This window comes from Dermacentor andersoni, chromosome 11 (genome assembly GCF_023375885.2).
Source record: "Dermacentor andersoni chromosome 11, qqDerAnde1_hic_scaffold, whole genome shotgun sequence".
NCBI lineage: Eukaryota > Metazoa > Arthropoda > Arachnida > Ixodida > Ixodidae > Dermacentor > Dermacentor andersoni.
In genome coordinates, this window is record NC_092824.1 from 12,209,857 (window position 1) to 12,233,874 (window position 24,018).

At 47.5% G+C, this 24,018-nt stretch overlaps 1 protein-coding gene across 3 annotated transcripts in view; it reads right to left on the bottom strand.

Annotated features, from left to right (window-relative positions):
• LOC126517672 (receptor-type tyrosine-protein phosphatase mu-like) overlaps positions 1 to 24,018 on the bottom strand; it is a 153,568-nt gene that overhangs the window by 31,861 nt on the left and 97,689 nt on the right. For 2 of the 3 annotated variants that reach the window (XM_072285628.1, XM_072285626.1), the window contains exons 13-15: positions 6,267 to 6,343; positions 5,041 to 5,169; positions 939 to 1,082 (exon numbers count right to left, since the gene is read on the bottom strand). In XM_072285628.1, coding sequence (XP_072141729.1) covers positions 939 to 1,082; positions 5,041 to 5,169; positions 6,267 to 6,343 — 350 coding nt within the window. The remainder of the gene's footprint in view (positions 1 to 938; positions 1,083 to 5,040; positions 5,170 to 6,266; positions 6,344 to 24,018) is intronic. The other variant, XM_072285627.1, reaches the window with a different exon arrangement.

Genomic DNA, 24,018 nt, shown 5'->3' on the forward strand with positions numbered 1-24,018 from the left:
CGTTCGCTAGTGTCCCTGCTTAAAAAAAATCGCGCTGAAGTGCAAGGGCTTTCGCATCACCGTAAACTTCCTCGCTTATCGCTTTTCCGTAAGCTTTATGGAAAATTGCATTTCCACTTTTATTCAACTTACTGCGCTTTATACTTCACACACATCCACCCATGACGACTTTTTCCTGCAGCCAGCAGCTATCTTTCCTCGAAGGGACCATCCTAACAAAGTAACACAGATAACGATCCGCTCAAAACACTAAGCTGAATCTTTCATACCACACACATCGCTACAGAAACTATCAGCAGAGTTCAAGGTCTCGTTCAAGACAACGCACAGGCAGCAACCACCTGATTACTATTCCGCTGGTTTGTTCTTCGCATAGTGCGTTTATTAATTAACGAGATTTTCCTGTATGTTTAATTGTATTTTGCACTTTTATTCAACTTACGGCACTTTATACGTTTACGCTCTACTTTATTCGTTACCGAATTTTGTACCTTTGTTTCACTATGTTCTTTATTCGTTTTCGTTTAACAACCAATAACAAAGAACTCGAGTTTCTACATTTGTGTGTTCATGTAACGTGCACATATATGTGCGACAGTGACCTCAATTTTCATGTACGTATTTTACTTTATTATTTTGTAATGAATTTTTTATACGCCTGCACAGTGAAGTTGTTGATTATCGTTTGCTGGGAATCGTATTCACAGTGCTGCAACCCTGCGTTAAAGGGATAGACTGTTGACTCACGCAAATACTTCCGCGTGCCTCTGGATACGATAAGCCGCGGCTACTCCTCGTGTCCGCCGGCCTTTTTTGTCTCCTAACGATGCCCGTATTTGCGAGATCCGGTGCTCAAACACTACAACGACTACGGCTTGAAAGGTGCGAACTTTATATACCTTTTGAAGGGTTGCAGTGTTATTTCAGTGTCTACTCACCTGTTCAGTGTTACCGACCTCGTTTTGGCAGATGTTGAAACTTCGCACAACCAGGCTTGGGAAACCTGTGCTCTCTCTGTGCTCTACTGTAATGTTGCCATGCTTGGAAGAGCTGTTGAAGTCTGGCCAGAACATCGGTGTCGTCTGTAAGATCGCGAGGAAAAGAACAGTTGTGACACAAATAAGACAAGGAACACAATCTCGACGGAATGTATATTGTGCGTGCACTGCATCACACAAGACATTAGCAAACCCTGCTAAACCTCTCCGAATTACATAGAAACCGACGTGGTGGCTTTGACGCTGCAGCGTTTCACTTCAAAGCGCGAAGTGGGGGTTCAATATTTCGGCCAGGTCAGCAACACTTTAAGGGGGGAGATGCAAAAACGCTCGTGTTCTTAGATTTAGGTGCGCTGTTACAGAGTCTCAGGAGGTAAAAATTATTCCGGAGTTCTCCCCCTATGGCGTGCCTGATAATCATATTGCAGTTCTCGCATGGAAGTGCCCAGAATTTGACTCCTTGTTCTGTAAATTAGAGGAGCTCATGGTTTTCACATTTCAGTACGAAACATGTGATTATTTTTACAGCGAAGCTGCATATGACTAGGATCCGGGGAGTCCTTCGTCTCCATCGCCAGACAATTTAACCAATCACAGCGGAAGGCATGCGTCGCGTGCGCCGCTGGGTTCCTTGCAGGAACACCAGATGGCGCTCACTTCCGCGCATGCGGTTAATGGTTCCAGGGCTTACTTTTGGAAATGCAGTTGTTTGCTTTAAATCAGGGATACAATCAGGACTCGACGGGAACCAAAGGTCAGTGGGTCGCCTCGCATTGGGCGCTCCCGGGAAGACTACAAATGAAGCTGTGCAAGGTGATATGGGCTGGACTAGCTTTGAAGTGAGGGAAGCTCGCAGTAAAACTGAGTATGAAGAATGGCTGAGGAATATGGAAGAAAGTAAATGGGCTGGGAGAGTGTTCAGGTATCTGTACAGGAAAAACATTGATTCACAGTGGAGGAAAAGAGCTAGGAAGCTTACGAGCAAGTATGCGGCCTACAGGGTGGGCAACGCAGCAACAAAAAAGGTCAAGCGGAAAGTCAGAGAGGCTGGATTAATCTCATGGGTGGCGGCAATGGAAAAGAAACCTGCCATGAGTAACTACCTAAGAGGAAAAAACGAAATCAGGAAAGAAACCATTTATGATAACTCAAAGGGCAGCTCATTACTTTTCGAAGCGAGATGGGGATGCCTTAGAACACGCACCTATAAAGCGAGATATAAGAAGGAAGAAAAAGCATGTGCTTGCTGCGGTAAAGCTAGGGAAACGACGGAGGATGATTTATTAGAATGTGAAGACGTCTACCCAGTGGTTGATTTAGGCACCACTGGCCTCCTTGAAGCCCTGGGGTTCAGCGGGAGTAGTGGTAAAGCAAACATGTCCGCAATAGACATTAGTAAGAGGCGATTGGAGGATTGGTGGAAGAAAAGTAGGGAAACGACAAAAGACGGAGACGTACAAAAGCACAGTCCGCAATAGGGGATCAGAAAATTTGGACGTGGTAGTTCATAGTGTTTTTTTTTCTTTTTTCATTGTTTAACCTAGGTAGGATATTATGCAGTATAATAGCAAGAGCTTGGTGGCGCAACCCACCGCCCCGTTCCAAAGGGAACGCTCATAACATCTATCCATTCATCCAGCGAAAAAGCGGCGGCACCTGCCTCGAGGGGAAGAAAAAGAAAAAGAAAGCTCGCCTTCGCACGTAGCATTCGCCACAAGCGTCTCCCAGTAAAAATTATGGTTGCATAAGCCTCCTGGCAACTGTAGCATAAAGAAGCAGGGAGTGACGTAACTACACTTTCATATGTAAAAGAAGAACTCGCCTAACAACTAACTTCATTCATGTTGTGATAACGCTATGGAAAGGCCACGCATAGTTAAGGCTCGCCAAGAGTAGCGCGAATACGACGAGAAACGAAAGGCGCCGCAACGTCAGTATGAACAATGGCGTCGTGCTCAGGCTGGACAGGACGCATTGGTTCCCGGACAAATCAAGTCACGCACAGTAAGGACGCCTGAAGAGCAGCAAGAATGCGAGTAACAACGAAAGGCGCAGCAACGTCAGTGTGCACAACGGTGTCGTGCTCAGGCTGGGCAGAAATCAGTTCAAGGCAACATCACATTGGCAGACCGCATCAGGTGATACCACAGCTTGGCTGGCCAACAGCCTTCACAGCGTGGATTGGAGCGCCCTTTTTTTTTTCTCTCCAAACATCTGGTGCGAAGCAAGGTAACACATCTATCTCGCACCTTATTGTTTTTACTATGACGTGATCCTGAAACCCATTACGTGGCGGCGATTGGGCTATACCACGTATGGTATTGCAGCCAATTGAAAACACCCTGAGCAGCTGTATTCTCCATGGTTCCTTCCCACGGGAACGTTGCACGACAGTCTTCAGTGCATGACAAGGCGATTGCTGTGGTTCGGGATGTTTCAGCTTATGAGTCAATAACGCAACCCGTTAAACTGTACTGCGCCATGAAGGAAACGGAAAGACAGCAACGCTGACGGCAGTGTGCTACACTTGGACGCTTATAGTACTTTCGATCACGAACTCCTAATGTTTGCTCTAATACAGTCGCCATGCATTGAACTCTTTCTTTCGACGTCCACCAAATGTTCAACACATCCTTCTGTAAACCGGGAGGGATCGGCAGGCTACTCTGGTCACGAGGAGCCACAAAATCCTAAACCCCCAAAAGCTGGATAGGAAGCGGTATAATTTGAAACCATTTCTCAAACAAACATTGATAAGTTTACAAGACTTCAATATAGATTTCTTAAAATTGTTGCTGAAAAAGAGTCTACTCATTCTGTTAGTTACATACAAGAAAAATATAAATTAATAAGTATGCAGAGTCTTTACAGTACAACATTTGTAAAGTAATAAAAAACTAACTTAAACAAAGAACAATAATTTCTGAACTGGCCAACCTTAAGCCCACTGGAAATAAATATGAGAAACGCCAGTTAGTGCCTCGATGACGCACTAAGTATGGCGACCAGATGCTATGCAATGTTATTCCAAACTTGTTAAATGATCTTATTGGCATTGATGTGAACATTGAAAATATGACTTCAACAGAGGTTATAGCATTCGTTTTATAACCTTACTGCTAATTTATAGCAGCCTTTCATTATACGTGTGATTTATCAAATTGTATAACAGTAATCCAATTCTGTCTTTTCAACATGCACGTATATTCGCGCCCTTCTGTTTTTTTATGATTGAGTAATAACTATTGTATCCTGTTAAACTTTCTTTTGAAATAATTCTGAATTATTGTTGCGATAATTACCCGATGTCATGTTTGATATCTTATGTTTGCTATTAGATGTCACTGCTTTGCGGCCCCTTTGTAGGTAGTGGGAGCCAGACAAGCTGCTTTTCTGCAGCTTTTAATCCTGCCATCCTTCATGTACAACAGATTACAATAAAGGTTCAATTCAATTCAGTTCAATTCAGGTAACGCCGACTGGACAGCGGACAGCTCCTGGAAGCTCTAATGTGTCCAAGAGTGTTCAGCATTTCTCCGAAGCTCACCACACATAGACTAAGGGTTGATTTTAAAACTGTCTTAAAAATTCGTTAGACGCATTTACATTTTGACTTCCACGTAGTATGTCCAGACAGCACACACTCGAAGTGGTCATAACTTCGTAAGCGCTGGAAAGGCCGGAGTTGTTCCTGCTCTATAAAAAAAATGAGAATTTACACTAAGTGTTTTGGCCCATTCTCTCTCTCTCTCTCATGCACACAAAAGCTTATGTACAATAACTGTTCGTAAGAGCAAATCCAAGCTTGTCGTGTTGTTGCACATATTAAATACTGAAGCCTGGCAGTCAATAGTAACAAGCTTTACGAACGCCAAGCGTTGCGAATTCGACTCGTGACTTTATCACAAAGCAAATTGATTATGCTCCCGCCTTTGCTGAACGCAAAATAGCAGCCACAAGAAAAAAAGAAAATAGTAGAACAACATTAAACTTCGAACAACGTTCTTTTTTTCGCTTTCTGTAGAAAATCTGTCAAGGATACCTCATCTGGCAGCGGTCCCAATGTAACCACAGATATAGAGCCAGAGGAGGTGACCATCTCCCAGAAGTCGTCCAGCGTGCCGTTCAAAGGCATCTGTGTTACGAGAAAGGCGTTGGGTTTCCTAAACCCCTGTAGAAACAAAGAAGAATTAGTTTGTAGGGAACGGGGGAGCACTGAAGACTGAATTTAAGTACGTTGCTATCAAGCGAACTGCACAATATATGAGAAGTCCGATACTTTCCTGAAGCTAGTTTTCTGCTAATCGGTTTTCCTAGTTAAAGTTTTAAGGGTAACGATGTGAATCAGTACCAGCTCGCCCAGCTTACTATTCTTTCCTAACGTTTTTTCCTTTGCAGAATGTTGCTTGAAAATTTCAAGTCACCAAGACAGAAGCCTCAACTATAGTGAAGTTGCCGTTTCTAGATGCCTTCGGCTATGCACACATCATGGGGAACAACGGCAATTATAAGCTTCGTCGTCCCTATTAGAACTAATTAGAACTACAGAAAACGACATAGGCACTGCTGCTGTTTTCGATATCTATCAGGAAAAGTGAATCTCCTTAACGCACTGCAGAACATTCCAACTTCTCTGCGTATCTTGCATGCGCAATCTCTGGTGTCCTACTTTATGCTTATCATTTTTGCATCACCTTTTCACTTCTTTAGACTGGTGCAGCCAACTACTTCTTGCACTCATTAACCTCTCTGCTCTCCTTTAAGGTGCAAAAGGAAAAACAAGAATAAGCAAAAAGAAAGTTTGCCTTTCTGCTGTAGCAGGTTGTTTCTCATGGTCGAAATAGCAAGTGCCAATAAATGACATGCTTGCATCGAACGAGTACATCTACTTTAATAGGCGTTAGGAGTGCGACATAATAGCGTTCCCGCCCTTCACACTGCTCAACAATCACTAGTCGAAGAATGCAGGACAAGTTGCGTGCCGAGTAAGAGGGAAGCAATGCACCGTTCACTATAGCGTACGCAGTCGGCGCATCTGTCACATAACAAGACTGAACATTGCTGCTGCTCGCCTCTTTGTCGTCTCGTGCTGGTCTCAGTTAATATTTCGGTGTCGCGACCGCGTTTCTCTGTTTCGCGATTATTTCGTGGTGTTTCTCCTAATTATACCAAACACACCAGCACACAACGACGAAACAGCAGGTGATTAGCAACAAATGCTTAGGCATCACTCGCACACGAGATTCCACGTGCAATTTTGGTACTCACATCGACATACACGGCATTGATGTAATCCGTCTTGCCGTGGTCCGTTGTCACATTCAGTAGAGGCCTCTTGCTGTCGGCTAAGAACATAGACGTTTAAAGAGTTTGAGTTTAACTTAGTTCTATAAATGATCAACTGGCTTAGAAAACGTGCTATAGGTGTGCTCACGCATCCGTTTTTCATTAAATAAAGCATGAAATCGCAATTACACACCTTATATTACGATTAAAAAACTTGTTACATTGTCCAAAGTACTGGTTGTAAACAATTGTGCGGCACACCATGACGCGAAACGACGACAAATTATTCACAAATACGACACTAACTTAAATATCAATTTTGCAGGGAGAGATAGTGCTAAATGTAGCAATGTGCGAATATTCGGTAGTTTCGAATGCTCGATTGAAATTTAAGCTACTCGATATTCGCTACAGCTCTAATTTCAGCTGTTGATATTTTGGAAGCATTCAAAACGAACGAATATACGCATCTTTCCGCGTATAAGCCGCATAACCAATTACAACACCTCAGAAAGAGAGACAAAAATATGCAGATCCAATCCATGAGAAACGAAACTTTCGTGATGCGGTTGATAATGAAACACCATAAATCTGATCATTTCATTCCTGCGTCGTTTGCATAAAACGCAACTGGCGCGCATGTGCTCTACCCTTCTACGCAATGCGACAAATCTTACATAAGCTTGCGTTTGTATGAAGACGAAAGCCTTAAGTGGCTCGCTGCCCGATGGCCTTGAAAAAGAAAACGACGAGTCTAGTGGAGTGATACAAAATAAACCACGTGACTTTCTCCGAGCTAGCGGCTGCTGGAAAGGGGAACGACCGGCGCGCGCAGATAGAAAAAACAGGTGTTGCGTCGCTGACATCACGTGGTGGTGGCAGTGGTTGTGGTGGCAGTCGACAGCGAAGCGAGTGAGGCGGCAATGAAGGACGCTCACCAGGGGCCTAGCGGATTGCGCGGTATAGGCCTCCGAAGTAGGCCTACGGCGGAGGATGCTCGCCAAGCAAGGAATGAGGGGGGAGGTGCGAAGCGGCGGGAGCAAGGCCGTGAGTACAGCTTTTTCCTGTTGAGAGGATGCAATGTAATTGTGTTCGGATTGTGTTACATATTTGTGACGCTTCCAACGAAACACGCAAGCAGCTTTTTAATGTCTAAAAGACGTCTCGAACGGCTAATTCAAAAGTCTAGTAGCTGTCCTGAAACATTTTGTAGCCATGGATGTCTAGAAGTTCTTCAGTAAGCCCGGCTAACGTAGCGCTATTAGTTGGCTAACGGACACCTTGAAGGTTTCCTTTATTTCTTGATTCACCATTCATCGTAAAGTGTCTCGCCTACAGTTTTTACTTTGGGACCTCTTGCTGTATACAACTGTTGCTGTGCTAATTTACTTATCACTAAAATTGAATTGATTGATTGAAAGGAAACAAAGGTGGCGCTGGTGTGTCCTAAACCTACGACCCCACACTCAGAAGCCGAGTGTCTTACCTACTGGCCGAAACACCCGTTTCTTTCAATACGAAAGTATTTTGTGCCAGAGTCCCCAATCAACTTCCTGTAATAGATGTGACGTCGGCGCCAATGACTAAAATATGCCTTCTGGATGGATGGATGCAGGCACGTACCCAGGGGGGGGGTGCCTGGGGAAGCCTGCCCCCCCCCCCCCCCGAAATTAAGCGGCATACCCCCCTCCCCCCATCCGCTCAAGGCACCGCTCCTGACACACATTCCTAAAGCGTCCACAAATCAATCTACTCGGCGGTCAACATTTTGCTGCCTTTTACAGCGAAAGCAGTGTATGACTAACTTCCGCAGTGTTTTTATGCATCCTTTAACAGAAAGAAATCATGTGGGCCGATACTGGTGATAGTGCAAAAAGGGGTCCAAGACCAATGGCACGTACCCCTGTGGACTCGGGAACCTATAACGCGCCCTTCGGAATCTTCGGGAAGGGTCCACGTATGGGGAGTGCTTAACGCCTGCTTCACCTCCACCGCGGGTCGGCCCGGTATTGCAATATATTAGGGATGGACCCATGTATGGGGAGTGCTTAACGCCTGCTATATTTTTGCCGTGGGTCGGCCCGGCGTTGCAGTATCTTCGGGAGCGGCCCACGTATGTGGGGAGCCTACGCCTGCTTCACTTCCGCCGCGGGTCGGCCCGATATTGCACTATCTTCAGGCCGACTTTTGCTTTTCGTTTGAGAGATTTGACTGTCGCCATCTTTCGCTGCCATTCCATCTTCACAGAGTGGAATGATTGTCAATTTTTTCGCTCCTTTTGGATGGCGGTAGTTATCGGCACCTCCTGGGGTGTGGAGGCCAATTTTCTCATCGATTCGGTGCCCGTGCGATTAACTCAAGATGAATTCAGTTGTCACCATCTATTGCAGCAGGCAAGTCCTAGTTTTTTGTTTTCATAATAATATTTTATTTTATTTATAATGCCCAACACAATTTTTATGTTGCCATCGTTTCAACGATCACGCGCATCCTTGTTGCTTCGTTAGTTCAACCTTCGTTGTTTAGACTGATCCAGGAGCCAGGAAAGGGATTCGGTTCATAGTCGGCTGGTCTGTATGCTCGTGGAACGAGTTGGGGCCGGAGAAAACGCCAGTTGCGTTTAACTTTTCCTTTTGCTTCATACTTCCTCGAGTGACGGCTCGCCGCGACGCTGGCAGATTCCTCGGAGCCATATACCCGCGATATGGGTTAGATAAGGTGGAAAATAAAACATTGCGAAACAGCGTCCATCATCCGACCCTGCAATAATCGTTCAACCCATAAGCAATATGACTGACCCGTTACCTCGTCTCGTTTTTTCCTTATTGTACAACACTTCTCGTGCAAAATTGGCAACTGGAAACAAGAGTCGCAAGGAGATGAGAAAGTAAGCGATCTATTAAGCGAGAAAGCCAAGGCAACAGCCAAACTGGGAGGAAAAGCCAGAATTGTTTGTGTAAATATTAATGGATCAACATCTTTTTATTTAAAAAGGAAGTAGAGGAAACGCCGCCGAAAGTGGAGAATAATTCCGTGTGTTTTGAATGAAGGTTCGAGCCGCCTGACGTAGCCATTTCCATGCTGTGCTAATGGGGATGTTTTTGTAACCTTCCGTGGTGGGCGCAGTGCGTCTAGAACCGCAGCGTCCTGCGCTCTACACGGTTGTACGGGACTGGTGACCACGCATCGTTATGCAACTTCCCAAATAACAGCACGAGTCGGTTTTGGCATTTGGCAGAGCAGTAAACGAGGGATACAAAAGAGCTGAGATTGTTTCGCAAATATAGATTTCTCTCAATCTTCCAGAGCTAATTAAAAAAGAACGCTGTCAGAAATCTTTATTTTGCTCTTTCGTTTGTTAACTTGCTCTTGGCAAGGTTCTTCCTGCGCATCTTTCATGCGCGAGTCCATTTGATGTGGTTCTTTGTTTGCCAAGTAAAGAAGAGGTGTATCTCACAGGCATACCTGTGAGATACACGTTATTTTAATTCTCTTTTGCGGATTTACGCATCTTTATGGCAAATGGCGGGCATTATTCACAGCTGTACTAGTAAAAGTATCCTCCCCCTCGTTTGCATAGAAAGGTTGCCTTGAATTGCCCCCCCCCCCCCCCCCGAAAAAATATCCTGCGCACGTGCCTGGATGGATGGATGGATGGATGGATGTTATGAGCGTCCCCTTTGTAACGGGGCGGTGGGTTGCGCCCCCAAGCACTTGCTATTATACTGCCTAATGTCCTACCTGAGTTAAGGAAGAAAAAAAGAGAAAAAACCACTATGAACTCTCACACCCAAATTTTTCTGACCCCCTATTGCGAACTTTGCTTTTGTACGTCTCCGTTTTTTGTCGTTTCCCTACTTTTCTTCTACCAATCTTCCAATCGCCTGTTACTAATCTCTATTGCGGACATGTTTACTTTTCCCCTGCTCCGGCTGAACCCAAGGGCTTCGAGGAGGCCAATGGCGCCTAAATCGACCGCTGGACAGATGTCTTCACATTCTAATAAAACATGCTACATCGTTTCCCTAGCTTTACCGCAGCCAAGCACATGATTCTTGTTCCTTCTTATATCTCGCTCTATTGGGGGCGAGCTCCACCACTGGAAAAGCTAGCGCCACCGTCGGCGTGACGTGGCATGAGGAATCACGTGGACAAAGCGGCCGCGTCGGCTGCTTCGGAAGCGCCGAAGCGAGCTGAAAACGAAAGTTTGAAGCCCCACCTGTGCCGCGGTTCTGATTAAGTGGTGAGGCTTAACCGCCTTGGGTGTCTGCTTGACAACATTTGAAAGTACTATAATAGGTAGGGGCTGCCTATAGAGGCGTACAGCATGGTAGGCTACTGCTCGGTGCCGCAGTGCCGGATGTACGCAACGGAGCCCGGTGTCAGCCTTATTCACACGTAGCCGCAGGACAAGGAGCTGCGTGAAGCTTGGCTGGTGAAACTTAAAACCGGCAGACAGCCATCGGATACAACTCGGGTATGCATCAACACAGATGCGAGGAGCATTTCTGCTACGGCGCCGGGGCTGCGCGATGTTCTGTGAGTAGCAGAAAACGCGCACTGAGACGCTCGCCCACGCCCGCCGCCCGGCTAATGTCATGATGGTTTGGCCTATGAACTTGTTGATGCTAGATACTGGCAAGTTCACTGGAACGGATAGGGAGCGGTAAGACGCACATTAACAAAAGGCACGGCATATGGTCATGTTTGTGTTATGAATTAATGCACTGAATTACGAAAAAGAAGCAGAGGGAAATTGCAGGCTGAGAAGACCGATAAACATACAGTGCAACGCAACTTGAGAAATAATATTAAAACGTCCAAGAATTTAGAAGACAAAAAAAAGATTGAATCGTCGCGACGGCACATCCCAGTCGCTGTAGCTAGGCGTCGAAGTCTCTATAACGTAACTATTTTTGAAATGTTCTGATAGCGTCCACGCAACAATGGTTGCTAGTGTGCTGTCAAATGCTCATATGCTGCAGCCTAAAGCTCACGGCACGGTGCGAAAACGCGCTCAATGCGAAAACAAAACATTGTGCGCAGACATGCATGCAGACGCGCAGTCGGTCGCTGCGAACCCGTGCGATCGCTGGATTGAGTCTCCATTCTCCATTCTCCATTTGTTTATACAGACAGCCCACTATAAGAATATTTTTCACAAAGTTTACTCTCAGCGTTTTTTTTACCTTTCACGCAAGAAGCCTGTTCGGGAGACTCCATCGCAGCGACCACGCTCACTGGCGTTCACAGTACGTATTCGGTAAAGAGATTGCGTCTGTAAACGATTCTGTGCTTTGTTTACCCAAATTATTATATCGACAGTCAAATACTTCCCTCGTTTTGAGAGTACTTTCATCAATGTCCAGGAGGGCTGCCGCGTGGTGTTTTTATTGAGCGCCGTAAGCGAAACCTATGAGGAGCGCGCCGCGTGATCCCTCATATTACGCATGGCAGGCGCTTCCGACAGATGGCCTCGCCGCCAGTAGGTGCGCGTTCTAAGGCACCCCGATCTCGCTTCGAAAAGTAGTGAGCTTCTCTTTGAGTTATCATAATTTGTTTCTTTCCTGATTTCGTTTTTTCCTCTTAATTAGTTACTCATGGCAGGTTTCTTTTCCATTGCCACCACCCATGAGATTATTTCAGCCTTTCTGACTTTCCGCTTGACGTCCTTTGTTGCTGTGTTGTCCACCCTACAGGCCGCATACTTGCTGGTAAGCTTCCTAGTTCTCTTCCTCCACTGTGCATCAATGTTTTTTCTGTAAAATACCTGAACACTCTCCCAACCCATTTACTTTCTTCCATATTCCTCAGCCGTTCTCCATACTCAATTTTACTGCGAGCTTCATTCACTTCAAAACTAGTCCAGGACATATCATCCTGCACAGCTTCATTTGTAGTATTCCCGTAAGCGCCCAATGCGAGGCGACGCGCTTGCTTTTGGTTTCCATCGAGTCCTGATTGTACCCCTGATTTGAAGTAAACAACCGCATTTCCAAACGTAAGTCCTGGAACCATTACACCTTTCCACATACTCCGAAGCACCTCGTACCTATGGTATCCCCATAGCGCTCTGTGCTTCATTATGGCTGCATTTCTCTTCCCCTTTACTGTTATTATTTTTTCCTGTGTTTCCATATATCTATTGCCTTCGTTTATCGATATACCAAGGTATTTATATTCTCTTACCCGAGGGATGGCGTTCTTTGTTCTGGATGGATGGATGGATGGATGTTATGAGCGTCCCCTTTGGAACGGGGCGGTGGATTGGGCCACCAAGCTCTTGCTATTACACTGCCTAATGTCCTACCTAAGTTAAAGAAGAAAACATGAAAAAAGAACACTATGAAGTCCCACAAAGACATTTTCTGATCCCGTATTGCGAACTTTGCTTTTGTACCTTTCCGTTTTTTGTCGTTTCCCTACGTTTATTCCACCAATCCTCCAATCGTCTTTTACTAATCCCTATTGCGGACATGTTCACTTTTCCACTGCTCTCGTTGAACCCAAGGGCTTCAAGGAGGCCAGTGGTGCCTAAATCGACCGCTGGGTAGACGTCTTCACATTCTAATAAAACATGCTCCATCGTTTCCCAAACTTTACCGCAGCAAGCACATGCTTCTTCTTTCTTCTTATATCTCGCTTTATATGTTCTTGACAGCGATGGCGCCGCCATCTAGGAGCGGTGAAGCAAATTACTTCATCGTGACACTAAAAAGCGTCGACACGGAGCTCTTGGATAGTCACAGCACACTTGAGATTTTGTGAAGAATAGACGTGCTTTTCGGAGCTCCGTAGCGGCGACGAAATCATAAGTTTATGTGCATGCTTTTAGCTTGCTTTTGTTTTTGATTTGTTGATTTTTACCTTTAAATAATAATTGCGTGGTTCTATTTTCCTTTTTTTTTTTTCTTTTTCTGTCTCGTATTTCGTGTGCGCGGGTGTGTTTCGTGTACATTTGGTTTTGCAGGATGATTAGAGCCTACTTTCGTGCCACGTGCTCCAACACGTGCAGCCAGGTGGGACGTCGAGTGTTTGCAGTGTTTAAATGGTAGCTTGGAAGTGGCAAGACAAATAGCTATTTGTGGTTTTACTGTGCGTGTTTTTGTAGGAAAGTGAGAGCGTGGCCGCGTGGTTGAGCGCGTGCGAGAGCGTGTCATACCTTGGGTCTCTGCGGCACTGATTTCTTTTGAAACCAGGCACGTACCCAGGGGGGGGCCCGGGGGGGCCCGGGCCCCCCCCCGAAATCAAGTGGCATACCCCCCCCCCCCACCCTCCCCACCCACGCCACCACTCCTCACACATTCCTAAAGCGCCGCCAGATCAATGTTGAGACTTGGCAGCTGTTCATCGGTCAGCATTATGCTGCCTTTTTCACTCCTTTTAGATGGCGGTAGTTATCGGCATCTCTTGTAATGTGAAGGACACTTTTCTCATAGATTCCGCACCCGCGCGATTAACTCGATATGCGTTCAGTTGTCACCATCTATTCAACCGTCACGCGCATAGCTGTTGCTTTTGTTAGTTCAATCTTCTTTGTTTAGGCTGATCCTGGGACTAGGAGAGCGATGCGGCTGTTACTCAGCTGGTCTGCGCTCTCATGGAACGAGTTGCGGCCGGAGAAAATGCCAATTGCGTTTAACTTTTCCTTTTGCTTCATTATTTCCTTGAGTTACGGCTCGCCGCGACGCTGGCAGATGCCCGGAACCATATACACGCGATATAGGTTAGATAAGGTGGGAAATAAAATAATGTGAAAGAGCGTCCATCATGAAACCCTGCAATAACCCTTAAACCCATGAGCAAGATGACTGTCGTCCGTTACCTCGTCTGTTTTTCCCTAATTGTATAGCACTTTTCGTGCAAAATTGGCAACTGGAAACAAAAAATCGCAAGGAGTTGAGAAATTAAGCGATCTACTAAGGGAGAGAGCCAAGGCAACAACCAAACTGCAAGCAAAAGCGAATAATAAGAAAGTTAACCGTTGTTTATGAGAATATTTATGGATCAACATCTTTTTACTTAAAAAAGGAAGTGGAGAAAACGCCGCCGGAAGTGGAGAACAATTACTTGTTTTGAATGGCGCTTCTACAGTTATCGGTCGAACCGCCTCACGTAGCCACATCTGTGCTGTGCTTATGTGGCTGTTTTTCTAACCTTTCGTGGTGAGCGCAGTACGTCTAGAATCGCAGAGTCCTGGGCTCTACGCGGTTGTATGGGACTGGCGGCCGCACAGCGTTACGCAATTCGCGGAACTGTCAAAACTGATCAACAAGGCGAAAATAACTGATATTCGAAACTATAACATGAGAAAGACTGAAGAAGCCGTAAAAAATGAACGCAGCCTGAAATCAGTAAAAAAGAAACCTGGCATAGGACAAACCATGATGTATGCACTAAAAGATAAGAAGGATAGTATCATCAGAAATCTCGAAGATATAGTAAAAGCAGCGGAAAAATTCTAAGCTGACCTGTATACAGTACCCAGAAGAGTCACGATACCTCACTTAGAAACAGTAATGAACAGGACACAGAAACTCTCCTATAACTAGCTATGACGTCAGAAGGGCCCTGCAAGACATGAAACGATGAAGAGCGGGAGGAGAAGGTGGAATAACAGTCGATTTAATCAAAGATGGAGGAGACATAATGCTTGGAAAACTGGCGGCTCTTTATACGAAGTGTCTATCGACTGCAAGGGTCCCAGAAAACTGGAAGAATGCAGACATTATACTAATCCACAAAAAAGGAGACGTTAAAGAATTGAAAAATTATAGGGCCATTAGCTTGCTCCCAGTATTATATAAAATATTTACCAAAATAATATCCAATATAATAAGGGCAACACTGGATTTTGTCAACCAAGGGAACAGGCTGGCTTCAGGAAGAGATACTTTACAATGGATCACATCCATGTCATCAATCAGGTTATCGCGAAATCTGCAGAGTACAATAAGCCCCTCTATGTTGCTTATATAGATCACGAAAATGCATTTGATTCAGTAGAGATACCAGCAGTCATAGAGGCACTACGTAATCAAGGAGTACAGAACGCTTACGTAAAAAGCTTGGAAAATATTGCTACATGCGTCTGGTATTCGTTTGTTTGACCGATGCGCGTGGGCGCCATCACTCCAGAAAAGAAGAGGAAGAACGAACTGGGCTCGCGCTGTGAATCTAACCGGTCAGCGCTGCAACCGTTGTTGTAAATATAATCTGTAAATAGTTTCTCGTCTTACTGACTCCTCCTTCGCGTAAGAATATCTACATAGGTTCTACAGCTACCTTAATTCTACACAAGAAAAGCAGGGAGATACCTGTAGAGAAAGGGGTCAGACAGGGAGACACAATTTCTCCAAAGCTATTCACTGCGTGCTTAGAAGAATTCAAGCTATTAAACTGGGAAGGCTTAGGAGTAAAGATCGACGGCAAATATCTCAGCAACCTTCGGTTTGCCGATGACATTGTTTTATTCAACAACAATGCAGACGAGTTAAAACAAATGATTGGAGACCTTAACAGAGAGAGTGTAAGAGTGGGGTTGACTATTAATATGCAGAAGATGAAGATAATGATAAATAGCCGGACAAAGGAACAAGAGATCAGGATCGCCAGTTGGCCACTAGAGACTGTGAAGGAGTACGTTTACCTAGGTCAATTAATCACAGGGAACCCTGATCATGAGAAGGAAATTCACAGAAGAATAAAAATAGGTTGGATCGCATACGGCAGACATTGCCAGCTCCTGACTGGAAGCTTACCATTATTATTCAAAAGTAAGGTGTGCAATCAGTGCACTTTGCCAGTGCTGACATATGAGGCAGAGACTTGAGAGCAAGTTAAGGACAGCGCAAAGAGCGATCGAACGAAGATTGCTAGGCACAACGTTAAGAGAGAGAAAGATAGCGGTTTGGATCAGAGAGCGAACGGGTATAGACGATATTCTAATTGACATCAAGAGGAAAAAATGTAGCTGGGCAGGTCATGTAATGCGCCGGTTAGATAACCGTTGGACCATTAGGGTTACAGAATGGGTACCAAGAGAAGGAAAACGCAATCGAGGACGACAAAACACCAGGTGGAGCGATGAAATTAGTAAATTCGCGGGCGCTAGTTGGAATCGGTGGGCGCAGCACAGGGGTTATTGGAGATCGCAGGGAGAGGCCTTCGTCCTGCAGTGCACATAAAACAGGCTGATGATGATGATGATGATGATGATGATGGAGGTGGTGGTGGCCCCCCCCCCCGAAAAAAAATCCTGGGTACGTGCCTGTTTGAAACAGTGGTGAGAGTTGCTTTGCGACATTCTGAGGATTTGGATCCTGTGCGTATCGGTTTTTGCTAAAAGGCACGTACTCTGCATTATTATAGTACTGTAGTATTATTGTATTTGCATCAGGAAAAGTCGCGCAATACATGGCAAGAAAGCCGGGAAAGCAGGCAGTGCGCGGGGGGTCCCTCAAGGCAGAAGAGGGGACGGATGAGAATGGAGAGGGAACCGAGTCAATCGGCACACACTGTGATGTCGATACTCGGCTCAAGAAAATGAAGGCTCTCCAGGAAGAGCTTGTCAAACAGGTGGAAGAGCTCAAAAATCAGCTAAAGAGGGAGCACGATGCACGGAAGGTAGTTGAAAAAAGACTAGAAGGGGCCGAGGAAAAGCTGAACAGAGTCGCCATTGTGTACGAGAATGTGCGTGACAATGGAACGCAGTCCCCCGACGTGACAGGAGAGGGAGTGCTAGCAAAGTACGTGGATTGTGTGCAACGTGTTGAAAGATGGATATGGATGGAAGGTAGGAGCGTCCGCTCTGAAACGGGGTGATGGTGGTTACCACCATGCTCAGCTTTTTATTTTTGTTTAACTGTGTTGTAAGTTATTAAAATTCGCCATTTTCTTTAAATACGTCTTCCTACACTTTTAACCTTATGTCACCTCTTTGCTTTTGTGCCACCAATCCTCCAATCGCTTTTTGCTAATTTCCACCGCATACTTATTTACATGACTATTGTTATCTCAGAACTCTAGTGCCTAAGGAAGCGTGACTGTGTCCGCGTCGACATCGGGATGGATACCATCACATTTTAGCATGAGGTGTTCTATTGTTTCTACAGATTTACCACACACAGTACATGTGTCTTCTTTGTTAAATTTCCTTTTATAGCTCCGCGTTCTAAGACATCCTGACCTAGCTTCAAAGAGGAGGGCACTGCCTCTTGAGTTATCATAAAACGCTTCCTTCCTGATCTGCTGTTTCCAGTATCGATATAGTTCTACACTATGCTTCTTTCCCATTGAATTTATCCAATTTTTACCTTCCGCATTTTTAACCTATCGTTTAAGGCTCTTTCTTTCTCCGCCCTCATGTCTGGCCTGCGTAGTGGTTAGCTTCCCAGTTCTTTTCCGCCATTTGAGCCAATGCTCTTTCTGTATAGGTATTTAAATAACTTAGCTGCCCACCTGTTATCGTCCAATTTCCTCAGGCGTTTTTCGTATAGGATTTTACTCTGAGCTTCCCGTGCTTCGAAAGATGCCCAGCCCATATCCCCCTGTACTGCTTCGTTTGTGGTTTTTCCGTGGGCACCTAGTGCTAACCTCCCAACAGCTCTCTGATTTACTTGTAGTCTCGACTGAACTTCTGCCTTTAAGCACAGGACCGCATTCCAGAAAGTAAGCCCCGGCACCACTACTCCCTTCCAAATACCTCTCAGTACCTCATACCTGTTGTACTCTCACAATGCCCTATGTTTCATTATCCCGGCATCTCTTCGCCCTTTTGCTATGAGAGACTGTTCTTGCTTTTCCGTGTACATCTGCCCTTTGTTTATCCATACCCCGAGATATTTTTATTCGGCCACTCGGGGTATTTCTTGGCCTTGCATTGTAAGCTCCTGAGAAGTTGTATTGTTGAAAAACATCCCACCGGACTTATCTGCACTAAAACTGATACCTGGACTGTCTCCTTCGTCTCCACAGTAATTAACCAGAGTTTGCAAATCTTCCTGGCTATCTGCTAAAAGTACAATATCGTCCGCATATATTAAACCCGGTAGTGGTTGCTCAACAACCTTTCCACCTAATTTGTACGACCAATTATACCTTAGATTGCTTCCTAGTAGCCTTCTTTCCATAATTATCCTATAAAGCATGAAGAGCAGCAGGAATAGAGGACAACCTTGCCTTAATCATTTGTCTACCTCGACAGTTGTACTCTTAATTCCTTCCCATGTTATTTCAACATTATTTTCTCAATATATTTCCTCTAAAAATCAATTACCTCATGACCGATACCTTTATCTTTTAATATGTTCCACAGGAGTTCCCTGTTCACGTTGTCGTATCGTATCGTTGTCGTGTCGTTGTCGTTCACGTTGTCCCTTAGGTCCAGGAAGGCTAAATACAGAAGTCTATTTTCCCCCTTAGCTATTTCTATGCACTGGGTAAGCACGAACAGGCTATCATCTAAGCGCCTACCACTTTTGAACCCGTTCTGAAGTACTTTGAGTGTTCTATTACTTTCTACCCATGACTGCATTTTTAATTTCACCGCCTGCATGGCTAGCCTATATATTGACACGTGTACTTATCTTTATCGGGCGACCACGTTTCGCCACCTAACAAATGTAATCGCACAGCGCGCGACGCGCCTGCATGTATCCGAAGTCTCTGGAAAGTTATCGATACTTCTACCCGGCTATCTGTTGTTGCCGAACGTTGTGTTATCTGATTTCATCGTGTAACGCGAATGGTGTAGAACTTTGTGGAAGGTACGCGGGTCCGAACGATTAGTCTGGAACATTCGACGACTGCTCTATAAAAGCCGACGCGCTTGACTCGCTGATCAGATTTCCGACGATCGCCGACCGTGTTCGCCGCTATCGTTGTGCTACGAGTGTAGCCTGTTTTTGTGGGCACAGGTTCGCCCAATAAAAGCTAGTTTTGTATTCCACCGTATTGCTGCTTTTCTTCACCGTCACTACCACGTGACATCTGGTGGAGGTGCTTTTCCTTCATGTACCGGACGCCCCCGACAAGCCGTGATCCAAACCCGGACCGCAAAGAGAACACCAACGTAGTCCCGGAGCATCGAGCAAGCCGCCGTCTTCAACAGCTGCCCCCGGAGCACGGACTTCTACCTGAGAAGACCAAGAAGATCGTGGACAAGGCAACCCCAATGGCAGCCCCAGCGTCCCCCATCGTGCTGCAGCAGCCCAGGGAACCTCCGACGTTCCGCGGATCAACATTAGAGGACCCGGAAACCTGGCTCGAGACGTATGAGAGGGTCGCTACGTTTAACGGTTGGGACAGCGACGACAAGCTGCGGCATGTCTATTTCGCACTGGAAGACGCCGCCAGGACCTGGTTCGAGAATCGAGAAGCCACCTTAACAACGTGGGACCTGTTCCGAAGCGGCTTCTTGCAAACGTTTACAAGCGTCGTGCGAAAAGAGCGAGCCCAAGCACTACTAGAAACCAGAGTGCAGCTGCCAAACGAGACGATCGCGATCTTCACGGAGGAGATGGCCCGCCTTTTCCGGCACGCCGACCCGGAAATGTCAGAGGAGAAAAAAGTCCGCTTCCTGATGCGGGGCGTCAAACAAGAACTTTTCGCAGGACTTATTCGTAACCCGCCGAAGACCGTAGCTGAGTTTTCTGCAGAAGCATCGACGATCGAGAAAACTCTGGAGATGCGCACCCGGCAATATAACCGCCAGGGGCTCACGCCGCAATACGCCATCCAAGGACTGGATTCCGGCGACCTTCAGGAGACAATCAGGGCCATTGTGCGTGAAGAACTGCGCAAGGTCCTGCCTTCGTCGCAGCCCCAAGTGGCTTCGATCGCCGACATCGTGAAAGAAGAGGTGCACTGATCGCTTGGAGTTCCCGAGCTGCAACCGCAATTACCGCAGCCCCAGCCAGAAGCGATGACATACGCCGCCGTCGCACGCCGTCAAGGTCCCCCTCCGCGACCACGCCAGGGCCCTGCAACGACGCAATTCCGTCGTCCGCCGCCGCCGCCGCCGCCAGCACGCCCACCCATCGCCCAGCGCACCTACGCGAGGAAGACGGACATTTGGCGAGCCCCCGACCACCGCCCGCTCTGCTATCACTGCGGAGAAGCCGGCCATGTTTATCGCCGATGCCCATACCGGGAGATGGGACTGCGAGGTTTCGCCGTCAACGCTCCGCGCCCGCAGCAAGGTGAACGCCCTCGCGATATCGCCGACTACCTCGCCGCTACTCAGTGGAGCTCTCGACGACCGTCGCGTTCGCCATCACCAGGCCGCTACCTCTCGCCGCAGCGCCGACCATACACTGGCCCAGCCCGGGGCCGGTCAGCGAGCCCATATCCGGAAAACTAAAAGCAGCAACCGATGGAGGTGCGGTTGCTGTTCGTCGAACTGACGAAGATCCTCCGCCGCCGACAAAGACGCCGAAGAAACCATCTCGACGACATAATAACGACACGCCGCCGTCCCGAGGAAGTCAGGAAGCCAAGACTACACCGACGAAAGACGACTTGACGACGCGACGTACCAGCTTCAGTTCAACACGACGCAGCCGTGATCCGACGCCAAGACCCAACTGCAACGCAAGACAAAGAACCACCGACCTCGACGTGCTTCTAGATGGCCACGCAGTCACCGCCTTAGTCGACACAGGCGCCGATTACTCAGTCATGAGTGGACACATCGCCGTCCAGCTGAAGAAGGTTAAGACTGCATGGGAAGGCCCTCAAATTCGGACCGCTGGAGGACACCTGATTACGCCGACAGGAATGTGCACGGCAAGAATTACCAATGACGACCGGACTTACCCTGTCACCTTCGTTATCCTCCAACAGTGTTCACGAGACGTCATTCTCGGCATGGACTTCCTCAACCAACACGGCGCAGTCATCGACCTGAAGTCGAAGTCAATAACGCTGTCGGAAGATAATGCGATACCGCCGGAGAGCCCTCGTAGTCACCACGCCTTGAGTGTGCTCGAACATCAAGTGAGCATCCCGCCTCGCTCCAGCATTTTTATTTCGGTCGGCACCGAAACACCCGCTGACGTAGAAGGCGTCATCGAAGGCGACCAACGTCTACTGCTAGACCGTGAAATTTGCGTCGCAAGAGGGATCGCTCGACTGCACGGAGGACACACGAAAGTGTTGCTGACAAACTTCAGCCAGGAGTTCAAGCACATCAACAAGGGCACGACGATCGCATACATCGAGGAAATTCTGGAAAACAGCAATGCGTTTGTCCTCTCGGATTCTGCCGCATCTACCCCGACGACCGTAGTTCCCGAGCCAGACTTCGACATAAATCCAAGTCTCCCCACGATTAAGCAACAACAGCTCAGAAGTCTACTTCGACGATACAAAGAGTGCTTTTCGACGTCATCAAGGATTCGACAAACCCCAGTCGCAAAGCATCGCATAATAACCGAAGAGGGCGCTCGACCTCTCCGCCAGAGCCCATACCGAGTTTCGACGCGAGAACGTGAAGCTATAAGGCACCAAGTCGACGAAACGCTGCGCGACGACATCATCCAGCCGTCCAAAAGCCCGTGGGCATCTCCTGTAGTCTTGGTGAAAAAAAAGGACGGAACCCTGCGTTTCTGCGTCGATTATCGTCGTCTGAACAAGATCACGAAGGACGTATACCCCCTCCCACGTATAGACGACGCACTGGATCGGCTCTGCAACGCTAAATACTTCTCGTCAATGGACCTCAAGTCTGGCTATTGGCAAATAGAAGTCGACGAAAGAGATCGCGAAAAGACGGCCTTCGTCACCCCAGACGGCCTCTACGAGTTCAAGGTTATGCCATTCGGACTGTGCTCGGCTCCTGCAACGTTCCAGCGCGTGTTGGACACAGTTTTAGCAGGATTGAAGTGGCAGACCTGTCTCGTTTACTTGGATGACGTCGTCGTCTTCGCCGGAAATTTCGACGATCACCTGAGGCGGCTTGCGACAGTACTAGAGGCCATCAGGTCATCAGGACTTGCTCTGAAGCCGGAAAAGTGTCGATTCGCTTACGATGAGCTTTTGTTCCTAGGCCACGTCATCAGCAAATCAGGAGTACGCCCCGACCCACAGAAGACAGCTGCCATCGCAAAGTTCCTGCAGCCAACCGACAAGAAGGCAGTGCGCAGATTCCTTGGCATGTGTGCCTACTATAGGCGCTTTGTCAAGGACTTTTCACGCATCGCGGAGCCGCTAACACATCTAACCAAATGTGATGTCGAGTTCAAGTGGGAAACGCCGCAGGCCAAGGCATTTCAAGAACTCAAACGACGCATGCAGTCGCCGCCGGTACTTGCACACTTCGACGAGGACGCCGATACCGAAATTCACACTGACGCCAGTAGCCTAGGCCTCGGTGCCGTCCTAGTCCAGAGGAAAGAAGGACTTGAACGGGTGATATCGCATGCTAGCCGGTCGCTGTCAAAAGCGGAAAGCAATTATTCTACGACTGAAAAGGAATGCCTCGCCATCATTTGGGCTACAGCTAAATTCCGCCCTTACCTCTATGGCAGGTCATTCAAAGTCGTCAGCGACCACCACGCGTTGTGTTGGCTAGCTAACTTAAAGGACCCTTCAGGACGGCTGGCGCGGTGGAGCCTCAGACTACAAGAATACGACATTACTGTAACATACAAGTCCGGAAGAAAACACTCAGATGCCGATTGCCTATCACGCGCCCCCGTTGACCCACCGCCGCAAGATGACGAGGATGACGACGCCTTCCTTGGCATAATAAGCGCGGAAGACTTCGCCGAACAACAACGAGGGGAGCCGGAGCTAAAAGGCGTAGTCGAGTATTTGGAAGGGCACACCGACGTTGTCCCTAGGGCATTTAAGCGTGGATTATCTTCGTTCACGCTTCAAAACAACCTACTCGTGAAGAAGAACTTCTCACCAGTCCGCGCCAGCTACCTTCTTGTTGTACCGTCAGCGCTGCGTCCAGAGATACTGCACGCCCTACACGACGATCCAACCGCTGGGCACCTCGGATTCTCCCGGACGCTGTCGAGAATACAGGAAAGGTATTACTGGCCGCGTCTGACCGCCGACGTCGCCCGTTACGTCAAGACACGCCGAGACTGTCAACGACGCAAGACACCACCGACAAGGCCAGCAGGATTACTACAGCCGATCGAGCCTCCTCGCCGACCATTCCAGCAGATTGGGATGGATTTGTTGGGGCCGTTTCCGATGTCAACATCCGGGAACAAGTGGATCGTCGTGGCGACGGACTATCTCACCCGCTTTGCTGAAACTAAAGCTCTACCAAAAGGCAGCGCAGCCGAAGTGGCGAAATTTTTCGTCGAGAACATCCTGCTGCGACATGGTGCTCCAGAAGTCCTCATCACCGACAGGGGAACGGCTTTTACAGCAGAGCTCACCCAGGCCATTCTGCAGTACAGCCAGACAAGCCACAGGAGGACAACTGCCTACCATCCGCAGACGAATGGTCTCACGGAGCGCCTCAACAAGACCCTCGCCGACATGCTAGCAATGTACGTCGACGTCGAGCACAAGACGTGGGACGCGGTCCTGCCGTATGTAACCTTCGCTTACAACACGGCGGTGCAAGAAACAACACAGATCACGCCGTTTAAGCTGGTTTACGGCAGAAACCCGACGACGACGCTCGACGCCATGCTGCCCCACGTCACTGACGAAGAGAATGTTGACGTCGCTAGCTATCTCCAGCGCGCCGAAGAAGCCCGACAGCTCG